Source organism: Mesocricetus auratus, unplaced genomic scaffold (assembly GCF_017639785.1).
Source record: "Mesocricetus auratus isolate SY011 unplaced genomic scaffold, BCM_Maur_2.0 Super-Scaffold_100013, whole genome shotgun sequence".
In the NCBI taxonomy this organism is placed as follows: Eukaryota; Metazoa; Chordata; class Mammalia; order Rodentia; family Cricetidae; genus Mesocricetus; species Mesocricetus auratus.
The window spans coordinates 18,502,008-18,514,014 of NW_024429196.1; the positions used below are offsets into that span (position 1 = coordinate 18,502,008).

Genomic DNA, 12,007 nt, shown 5'->3' on the forward strand with positions numbered 1-12,007 from the left:
CTATGTAGCCCAGGCTGTCCTCCAGATTAAAATTCTCCTGCCCAACTCCTGAGTACTGGGATTACACAGCGTGGGACAATGACTGGATAAATAAATCTTTGACAAGTAGTCACAATACATACACAAAATGTTATTTTATTTATTTATTTATCTTTCGAGACAGGGTTTCTCTGTGGCTTTGGAGGCTGTCCTGGAACTAGCTCTTGTAGATCAGGCTAGTCTTGAATTCAGAGATCCACCTGCCTCTGCCTCCGAGTGCTGGGGTTAAAGGCTTGAGCTACCACCGCCCGGCTATTGTTGCTATTTTTGAGACAGTCTGTCGCATGTAGCCTGAACTCACCTTGAAGCCCTAGTCCTCTTACCCCCACCCTCCATGCATATGATAGGATTACAGGCTTATGTTACCAAGCCCAGTGAGTGTTACATTTTTAACTTATTAAAATTAAATGACATTAGGAGTCTCTTGTTGAGGAAACAAAGCAAAACCAACCAGTTAACTAACCGAAGAAAACCCAGATCTTTCCTACAAAGCATAGGAACTCCTCACAAGTTTACAGCAGTGACCACAAAACGTGGACATTAGACTTTGTGTCGAGGAACTCACAAGTCTGAGGTCAATTTCTCTGCTTCATAGGCTCCCCATGAGAATTGGGCTGCTTTGTTTCCCTCCCTGTCTGCCTTGATAGGTTGAACCCTAAAACTATGCAGAAGAAATTCAGTCTTCCTTTTGGTTGTTTCTCAGGTATTGGGTCACAGCTACACAAAAACAACTAATACAGTAATGGTTGACATTAAAGTTCTTACCTCCCTATGTATTCAGTGATCTTTCTTAACATTCTCAAAGAATGTGGAGAAGGGCAGCATTAAAAACCACTAAAGGGATCTAAATAAAGAACATAGTATTTCTCAGTCTATTAACTAAGCCACAAATGTAGGCACAACATACAGGCATCCTTTTACATGCTTTCCTACTCCCCAGGTTCCCCTGGTTAGTTAGCTGTTTGGACCAAAGAGGCCAACTGGCTACATTCAGGCTATCGAACTGCTCTAGGGAACAAGGAATTTTTTTCTAAGAATCCAAGAACGATCTGACTTTTGCCCTGTACAAAGAAATACAAGAACTATTAGACTTGGGTATCATAGCTGCCATGTGGACAAGAAAACAAGAGTCAAGTTCAATGGAAGATTAAGAAAGAGGGGCAGAAGGAAGGTATGTTCTGTTTCTTCACAATCTTCCAGTTTTTGGTCTGAGAGCAGTGGAACTGAGTTGTTTCTTAGCTTGGGTTCTATAAGCATTTACCATACCACCATCATGATAAAATTCCTGGGTTTCTAGCATTTACAACTAAAGAGGTTGTTAAACTACACCCTATCTCCAAAAGAAAACACAAGTTACACTTCATATTGGAAAAGTATTTATTATGACAAAAATAAAACTGTGGACTGAAAACAAATAGATGTTATGCTATATGGCACCATGATTGCAAATGAGTCAAAAACCTGTCTAAAAGATTAACATTCCAGAGCAAGCTGCATCTTTTTACTTGAGTAAGTTGGCATGCACACAATTCATTAGAACATAATTGCAGAAATAAAAAATCATGAGCATGACCTAACATATAAAAGAAGCATTTCATGATAGTAAAAAGTATTAAAATTCAAAACCATGTCTTTTCAACAACCTCACAATCAAACAAGCTTGGAACCACTTGTGGGGAGTAATGGTGTGAAATGCATTTGGCATTTGCTTTTACATTTTCTTGGTTTTCACTTAAGTATTAGAGCAATGACACACACTTCAGTTGCTTGTTGAGGGTTCAGAGTGGCATATGGTATGAATGCTATTGTTTCCTCCTGTGTAAACACCAGAGGGTCCACAAAGAGATGGGATCTGACCTTGACCTTATTAATAGTATCTTCTATTGGACCAAGCTGCTTGGCAAAGATATTGTTAGAACACTTGCACAGAGCCTGAGCTGTAACTGAGAACAATTTATACTTAAAACTTATGAAATGAACATACATGTACATTTAAAGAGTTTTACAATCTGTGCTAGAAGTATAATGAGTACAAGGTCTGCTTTCTCTGTACTGTTATAAAGCACCAAGTTATTTGTGAAGATGACAATGTATAATAACAATCATCACACTCCCATTAGAACAAACGAGACAGAAAGGACATAACTGCCAGGAATTTGCTTTCCTTATTCTAAACTATATTTTGTGAAACAGTTGAGAATGAGAAAATAGAAAACTATCTCATAATTGGAAAGGCCATAGCCATCATCTTATTTCATATTTCAATGAAACAGCAGCTAACCCTTTTTCAAAACCAAGATGGAAAATGTTGACAACTGAAAGTTTACTCCAAGAGAATAAACAGGGACCTCAGAGTCCCTGAATTTCTTGAGGGAAAATTTATGTGAAAATGACTAGTTTTTCATTTCTATAGCTAAAACATGCCAATAAATCACAAACTACTGAGATCAAATAATGGTCATTTGCTGTCCTAGCAAACTGATAGTCATAGTTTATCATTGCTGATCAAATTACAGGACTTTCCATTCTTTAACTCATTAAATATTGACTGAGTGTTTGCTCAAGTGCATTGAATGGAAGGATACCTGTTCATCTTAGGGTTGGGAAACAAAGACTAAAACAACAGCCCCACCTAGCACTTGCTTCAGCTGAGAATTCTGCATATTCAAAGACATTTGAGTGAGGGGGATTTACTGTACCACACAACTTCTCAGACACTTAAACCACCTTCTGGACTAAAAAAAAAAAAAGAGGTAATTTTAAATTAAAATTTGCTAAGTTGTACAAGAAAACATTTCCATTCTTTTAGAAGCTTTGTTTTCTATATTCAGTCTATACACACACAGCACATTTTATTATTTCTCCATTGCAGGGGAAAATGCAGAAAATTAGTTAAAAAAAAAAAAAAGATGCCTCAGAGACTAAAGTCCCAGATTCCAACCCAAAATGCTAACCCTTCTCAGATTTTCCAGCCATATTAAATGCAATGTAGAGTATCTAGTTCTCCTATGCTGCCAGAATTAAATGCAAAGAGAAGAAAAAAAAATCCCTATTCTTGCATCCATATTTTCTTACCTAATTTTAGATTATTTTACTACAAGTTAGTCTGATTTTGAGTTTGTTTCTGGGAATACCTGTAATCCTCCAAATAAACATTTAAGCATTTCACCAAATATACAATTAAAGCTGATTTTAGGTCCAGCTGAACACTTTGTTTCTTGCATTAAAGTGAAATAATAGAATCCCTTCCCCCTTTCTATGGCCTCTATTTAACTTTGGTCACCTAGAATTCTTAAAATAATCCTTCTTTCAAAACCTGGCTCTTGGGTTTCAGTCTTCACATTAATCTTAGATAAACGAAGATGAGATGACATTGAAAATACCCCCCATTTTCACACTTAGGTGGACTTCATTAAGTCTGTAACACACTGATGTCCTGTTCCATGCTACTTTCAGTACTGGAAAGCAGCAGCGTTTGGGATGCCTTCAGGCAATAAACAAAACAAGCTAACTATGTCCATCGAGTCAGCAAAGCCAGAAGATAAGGTATGCTTTTTAGAAGACGGTTTTCAACACACAATACCATTTTCTGATGAACATTGTCATTAGCTAGAAATTCAGTTTAAGCTGAAGGAGAGTTATCAATTTATACTTTGTTCTGACCTGATGGTACATAAACACTAGAGGAAGTGATTCTAGGAGAGGAAATCAAACAACGAATAAACAACTTAAATGTGGGTAATACAAGCATTTCCTATTACTTTGGATTTAAAAAACAGTATATAGTACATAAGGCTTCAATTGAGACTTCGTTTACTTAAAGGCTCCTCAGTTTGGGAAGAACAAAAAGAAAGTCACGAACAATAGTGTCTTAGGTCAACTAGATACATGATAAATGGGCAGATTAAGATCAGAATCTTCAGACAGCTAGTGCAATGTTTGACTAAATACAGACAAGAAGCTGTATCTTGAAGTGACCCACGGACAGAAGATTAAGGGACCTTTAAAACTAAAGTTTAGGTGTGTGAGGATCTTGTTCCAGAGTCATAGATAAAAAGTTAACTCATGCCGGGCGTTGGTGGCGCACGGCTTTAATCCCAGCACTCGGGAGGCAGAGGCAGGCGGATCTCTGTAAGTTCGAGACCAGCCTGGACTACTAAGGGAGTTCCAGGACAGCCTCCAAAGCCACAGAGAAACCCTGTCTCGAAAAACAAAAACAAAAACAAAAAAAAAAAGTTAACTCATAAAGTAGGTCTCTAGAGACAAAAGCCAATAATGTAGCATCTCATCATGTAGCAGCTCAATCCCTGTTTGCTAATGTGTGCTTTACACAGTGAAGGATTAAATGAATGCTCTTGGAAATAATTCTGCTTATCATCTGTTCTGAGAAATAACATCAAAGACTTAAAAGTTCTATTTTCTTCAAAGACTTCTTCATGGTTAGACTTGGCATCAAAGACTATTGTTTATAGCATTGTCTGTACCCTTCATTGTTCCCACAGGAAAATAACTGTTTTTCTTTATACTACAATGAAAGGTAAATTATATTTAATTAAAATAGCTATGGCAATCGTGGCACTGGGGATGCAAGAGGCAGGAACTATTACTATGGGAGTAATTTAAACCTGCTTTTTAAAAAAATGAAATGTATATATTGTTTCTCTAGTGAATAAGGAATAAAAGTACTATTCCTTTAAGAATGTTAACACAAGAAGTTAAAAGCAAACATTACATATTCAAATCTCAGTTTTCAATAGATTATTTATATATATTAATATTTTTCAGTTTTAAGAAATTAAATCACATTAACAATAAAAATATTTTGTGCATTCCCCTACAAAAGCAAGTACTACTTTTACAGTAACTCTCAAATGTGCTTCTAGGTGAAGATAATACAGTCAGATAAGACAATGGCATGCTTGATTTGCAAGGGTAGTTTTTTTTTTCATTTTTAGCTGTAACATACTGAGTAGATTTTAGATAAACTTAATCTCTTCATTCTGAATTAAAAATACAAGATAATTTTCTGAAGGTATAAAGCAGGTATGGGAGGTGTCTGCATAATACAAACTTTATGGAGTAACATGTGGAGACAACGGAGAATGTGAGACACACAGCCCTTCCCTCCACCGCCATCACTGTTAATGTGACCTCTAAAGAACAGAGCAAAAAATCAAGAACTTGTCTCAAAATAACAAAGGCACCATCACAAATTTGCATTTTTCCATCAAATAATATTTTACAGCCATTTGATTTACAGTGAACATTCAAGTGAAATGCTTTAGCATCATATACTTGTTTGGGTCCAAACATTCTCTTGGAGTAAAGGATAACTAGTTTCTTGCTGCTGGAAATGAAAAATGACCAAAGCCTCAATGGCACAATGTCTACTTGAATACTGATTTCATACTCAGATGGCTAACAGACATTGCTTCTAATCAAATTAATCATATGCTTTTAAAAAAGGATTTAGAAGTAAAATAAACTGTATGTTTAATAATTAAATAGCAAATCTGTATCTATACTAGTAGCTGTTTGGCAAAATACAATCAACTATTAAAAACACTTTCAATATAATGCTGATGTGGTAATATAAAAAATAACCATATTATCTAATAGAAGAAAATTGAACCAGCCAATCTTATTAGATACAAGGAGGCATAATTATTTCTTAAGAAGAAATACTGGGGTATTAAATATGCTTTACTTCCAGACAGGCTTATGAGAATTTTTTTAGATTTATGGTAAACAATAAAATGAAGTAAAGTTCAGGCAAAGTGTGCTTTAGGTAATTGGTATTTTCTTAGTTCCCACCCCCACCCAACAAACACCATCCACATTGATTTATATCTGCTTTTCTTGCTCGCCTTTGATTATCAGTTATATTTAAAACATACAAGAAAATTAAACTTATCCTCTACTTGGCATAGAATCACTAAGAAAAAAGTCAAAGTTTAAACAATTTCCCACAGTCCAGAAAATTTTCCTCTGGCCACTTTCATATCAAAGGTGAAACACTAAATACAAGACATCAAGTTCAACTAAATTAACTAAATAAAACAAATGAGTACACCTGAAAGAGAGCAAAATTTAAGGCAATTTACATACAAAAAACCAGAAATTAAAATAACAATTTTGAGCAGATATTTATGAACACTGAAGCTTATTTTGATCCAAATAAAAAATACTGCAAAGGAGGAACCACCCCTAAGTACACATTATTTCCCTTTCATACAGCCAAAGACACACATAAAATGAACAGGGGTAATGACAACACTTGGGTTCACTCGTACTTTTATCTTAGACAACTGCCTTGGGAACCGTTAATACTGCCCAGTAAGTCTGATGCATTAGGCCCTTTCCCTCCATTTTTGTAACCAATAAAAGCATTCATGTTGGTAAGAATATGGTAGCCTGGTCTACCTAGTGAGTTCCAGGCCAAGGACTACTTAGAGAAACCCTGTCTCAAAAATTCATCCAAATAAAAAAATAATGTAAGTGTTGAGTCTTATAGGAATATTCCAAAAGCCAAGGTTAGGTCCAGCAGTACCCAATAGGATTTTAGGACACAAAGTGTACCTAAAGTGGGGGTGGGGAATCAACTGTTTGAAGCCTCTTTCACATCAGCCTCAGCCAGATTTAAAATGGTCTTTTCCCTTTCAGGAACATACTGCTGGTGATAAAGATGCTCTAACAGATACCCCTTCACACCTAAGAAATGAAAAGGATTGTTTGTATTTTCGCTTCTGTCCAAAGCAGGTTTAGTATCGCTGACAAAATAGCTGAAGTTTTTGCTGACAATAAAACAGGCAGCAAACTGCTAGAAAAACATATTCCAAGTGTCCTAGATTAATTTCATGTTGGTGTGTTTTACTAAATTCTGACAGTTATATATACAGTGAAAATCTTAAGCTATCAAATGGAACCAAAAATATTTATCATTGAAGCTGACTTTCAAATTTATGCTTTACCTTGTGTTTTTTAAGCAAACACTGCTAACAGAAAAGTGAACTTAATTCCTTACATAAAGAAATGGACTACTTAATTCCCCAGGCAAAGAACAACTTAAAATTAAACTATGATATGCAATGAGGTGAAGGAAAATTTAAAGGCAAATATTCATGATGTTTTCTCTCTCTCTCTCTCACACACACACACACAGCTTCTAGGTAGATTTTCATCATTGTCATTAATTCTGGCCAAACGATAAAAAGGGTTTGTAGAGAACAGAACAAAATGTTTAGTGCTGGACAAGTAGTAGATGACAATTCCTACTACTGTTCTGTCAAATCACCAAGACCTGGGAGGGAGAGAGTGGTGGCCAAGAAGTGAAAGAAACGGGTTGTAAAGGATATAACAATACTTCAGATAACATGAAATATATGACAAACAGTTTTTACAAGGCAGTCACCGAATAATTAGAATAAGCAGTCAGAAGAGTTCTGTTGCTGCAAACATAGTTACACATTATGCTCATCCGACTGAAGATTAGTGCATCTGAAACAAAGGTAAGAAAACATCTTTATGTTCCAGTACAGCGGCACTTGATTCAAGTGTTGCTCAGAGGTTTGTGTTGTTATAAATTAAACATGCTGCTGCCTCAGCAGCCAAAGGTATTAGGAAAAATGTTCATGTCACGGAATAAATAGAGAAGTCTTTTCAAGCAAAAGATTATCTCACACCAATCCTGGAGGTCATCCACTCTAGACCTTGGCACAACCTAAACAAAAGACAGAAGTATTTTAGGAATCAGAAACTTTCTGGTGAAAGAGTGAAGCCATATTTATTGTCTTACCTAAAGGTTCTTGTTATAGTCAAGTGCTATTTATGGACCTTTGGTGACAACCTTTTTTTAATCCCCCACAAGAAGCAGGGTCTCATGCAGCCTAGGATAGCCTCAAATTCTCTAAGCAGAAAGGATGAACTTCAGCTTCTGATCCTGCTGCCTCAACCCCACCTCCAAGTGCTGAGATTACAGACACATGCCACCACACACAGTATATGCAGTAATGGAGACGGAACCCAGGATTTAGTGCATGCTAGGCAAGCAGTCTCCCAACTGAGCCAGATCCCCAGCCTCTGTCAAGGACAGCAATCCTAAGTGAAACTGTAATGGAAGTGTCACTTAAACAAAATGATCTTAACCGTTAAAAAAAAAAAAAATGACAAACTGCTCTGCTCTCATCTCAAGTTTGTCCAATTTTTACATCAAGATTGTAAATACCATACTCACTCAACCCCTTTAAAATGAGATGAAACCACTATAAAAAAAAAAAAGAGAGGAAACTTCTTACTCACCCAATTTCTAAAGAATGAAATGTTATAGTCTATACTTAGCTATTACATTGGGAGTGATTTTGAGTATAAGAAAAACTAAGTAATCAGGTTGATATGAGGATCCTAGGCATAACGTGGGTAATAATACATAACATGCTGGCTTCTCCTTGGCATAATATCTATCATAGAATACACTATCATAAGCCGGGCTTTGGTGGCGCACGCCTTTAATCCCAGCACTTGGGAGGCAGAGGCAGGCGGATCTCTGTGAGTTCGAGGCCAGCCTGGTCTACAAGAGCTAGTTCCAAGACAGCCTCCAAAGCCACAGAGAAACCCTGTCTCGAAAAAACCAAAAAAAAAAAAAAAAAAAAAAAAAGAATACACTATCATAGCATTTGTCAAATATTTTTTGTCTATAGGTATGCCTCTTGAAAGGATTCTTAATAATACAGGAATACATTCTTGGAGAAGACTGACTCAGTTAAGTACTTCCGGAAAATGTGTAATTTCTTTACAGCTTTCTCTTTAATTCAGGTGACATTACAGTTTCTGTTTAGCAAGTAAATGATGAAAGCAACAGATGAACAAAAAAAACTCAATTGTATACATTTAATTCAAAGCTGCTTATGCCTTTGAAAATACTGCATTATGTTAAAAAAAAATGAAGAACTTGTTGGTAAATTGTTCACTAGACTTATTTCCAACTTTGTTTGTTTTCTTTGTTTTTCAAGACAGGGTTTTTCTGTGTAGCCTTGAACTCTATCCTGAAACTCAATCTGTAAACCAGGTTGGCCTTGAACTCAGAGAGATCAGCCTGCTGGGTGCTGGAATTAAAGGCACTTGTCACCACTGCCTGGCGATTTTCAATGTCTAAGATTGAAAAACAATATAAAAACCAATTTTAAGAGAAACACTAAAAGGACTGAAGACCAGGAAGTAAAGTTGTCCTAGAACTGTGAAAGGACCTTGTGAGCAGCCCCGACCACACCTACCCTTCGCCTGTTAGTGCACAGCATGACTGGATGTGCCATGGGTGGTCCTTAATTGAACTAAGGGTGAGGTATTTGGAGATTTCAGCTGCTGTCATGCACCCTTTCATATCCTGCTTATTTGCAAAGATGAGAACTGCTGCTTTCCTTAAATCCTGCAAACGACACAAAATATTGAAATACCAAACATGGGAACAATAATCACAAATCAAATCAATATGTGAATTATCATAAAACAAATTAAAGTATGAAGTGAAAGTGTAAAATCTACCATGCTTATTACAGTAAAGCACATTTTTAAAAATCTTACACTAACATTTAATTTTAAAATAATCAAATTTTAATGATTCATCCTAATAAAGTATAAGTGTAAGTCAGAAAATGTAATCATTTTCAATATTGAAAAGAAAATAAATGTCAGATTAAACACTAATTTAATACTACATGTGTGATACTCTATGTAGATGAGAACAAGGTAAACTAATTAGCTTTCACAGAGCTCAAACTCATTGAATAGTGTTCACTGTGGCTTTGCTTTTTTTGTTTGGTTTATAATCAAAACAACATTATATAACCTGACAAAATAGATCAACTGTGACATACTTATACAATGGTATACTATCATTTCTGAAAGCAATGAACTTCAGCTATGTACATATTTTTTAGCTATGCACATATTAACATAGCTAAATCTCATGTTTATACTGCTGGTGGGGGTGAGTACCAATGCAGCCACTATGGTGGACAGTAGGGAGTTCCCACATAAAGTTAGAAATAAAATGACATATGTCCAGTCATACCATTACTGGGTATATACCTCAAGAATCCTTTTGTTTGCTTGGTTTTTTTGGGGGGGGTTTCAAGACAGGGTTTCTCTGTGTAGCTTTGGAGCCTGTCCTGGAAGTCGCTGGTGTGTGTGTGTGTGTGTGTGTGTGTGTGTGTGTGTGTGTGTGTGCGTGTGTGTGTGTACACAGGAGGGTAGTGGTCATCAAAGTAGAAGAGACCATGATAAAGAAGAGATCTTAGGGCAGAAGACAGGGAGGTTGAGAAGAATCAGGTGATGGAGTGTAGGTGTCCTGAAAGCAGACAGGACTATTTGTAGGGAGTGGGGGGACCAGCAAGAGAGCACAAGGGCTCAGAATCAACTGACTGGGACTTATGTGGGTTCAGAGATCAGAGAGTCTATAGGGATTGACCAAGGTCCTCTGCATTATGTACTGAGCAGCTTGGTGTTCTTGTGGGACTCCCAACTGTGGGAACGGGGATGTCTCTGACTCTTTTGTCTACTTGTGGGATCCTTTTCTTCCTACTGGGTTGTCTTATCTAACCTTGATGTGATGGTATATATCTGATTTTATTGTAGCCTGCTCTTTTTTGAAGGGAGACAGGGTTAGGTCTGGGGGAGAGGGGAGGTGAGGAAAGAGACTGGGGTGGGGGGAGGGAAAATTGCAGTCAAGATGTAATATAAAAGAAAAAAAAGTTGTGGCATGGTCTTTAATCCTAATACTCAGGGGGTAGGTAGACAGGCAAAGACAGGCGGATCTCTGAGTTCAAGGACGGCCTGGTTTACAAAGCTAGTTTTAGGACAGCTAAAGCGGTTTACACAGTGAAACCCTGTCTTGAAAAAGAAATCACTTTACTTCAAATTGTTCATTAAAGTTATTATAAACTCTTGGCTGAAAGATATTTAAATTTTGTTGCTCCCTTCTCCTAATCTCAATTTATCAAAATTTAAAAGGAATGAATCAGTAGTTTTAATTCTGAAAACAATAAAACAGCTTTTAATAGTTGTAGCAAACAAAATAACAGGATTGAAAATATAATGTGATTTTTGACTCAGCTTAATATATTTGCTTATGATGAAATGACCGACATAGTTTCACATTAATCCTTGTGTAAAACAAAACTAGTACACAGATAACTTATATCATGTTTTAAACATTTGCTTTCAAAATTTACCTCATGAGCCAACATTCTGTATAATTCTTCTTTTGTAATAGCCAGCCGTTCCCTGTCAATGCTATCGACAACAAGAATGATGAACTAGAAGGCAATTTTAAGATAAGAGAATTAGTGGCATGTTCAGTTTTCCGCAAAACCACTGCAGTGACATTAGCTCTCGGTGGGCATTGTCTCTACTATGGAGCATGAGTGCCTGTCCATCAGAGGAAGCTCAACACAGAAGCACAGCAAGCAGGAAAGTCAGGTGCTAGACAGAAAGCAGCTTGCAGCCTCAGCAATCAAAAAGCAAGACCAATCTAGCCTTTTAAAGTTCCCGATTGTGGGTAATAAAAAGTAATATTTACAGCAAAACAGGAATTTAATTCTCTCTGATTAAACTTCAAAGTCTTCATTCCACCATCCATTTACACCAATGGGGGTAGAATGACCCTTTCACTGGGGTCACATACAGATATCCTGCATATCAGACATTTACATTACAACTAATAACAGTAGCAAAATTGCAGTTATGAAGTAGCAATGAAATAATTTGGTTGGGGATACCATAACATGAGGAACTGTAGTAAAGGGCCACAGAATTAGGAAGGTTGAGAACCACTGAATTTTAGACAATTAATAATCAATTTCCTGTTTGTATAAAGTCTTTTGCCTATTAAAGGAAGAATTAATTTGGCAGAAAAAGAGTGCTTTAAAAAATAACGAGTAAGACATTTTTTGCAGAAGGAATTTCAGCAATAAAA

General features: G+C 36.5%; 1 protein-coding gene across 2 annotated transcripts in view; it reads right to left on the reverse strand.

The window, feature by feature from the left end:
* Positions 1–1,402: 1,402 nt before the first annotated feature.
* Arl5b (ADP ribosylation factor like GTPase 5B) overlaps positions 1,403–12,007 on the reverse strand; it is a 28,979-nt gene continuing 18,374 nt past the window's right edge. Inside the window, exons 4-7 of one of the 2 annotated variants that reach the window (XM_021233638.2) lie at positions 11,265–11,348; positions 9,309–9,460; positions 8,273–8,300; positions 1,403–7,759 (exon numbers count right to left, since the gene is read on the reverse strand). In XM_021233638.2, the coding sequence (XP_021089297.1) occupies positions 8,282–8,300; positions 9,309–9,460; positions 11,265–11,348 (255 nt within the window). In that variant the 3' untranslated portion in view covers positions 1,403–7,759; positions 8,273–8,281. The remainder of the gene's footprint in view (positions 7,760–8,272; positions 8,301–9,308; positions 9,461–11,264; positions 11,349–12,007) is intronic. The other variant, XM_005081277.4, reaches the window with a different exon arrangement.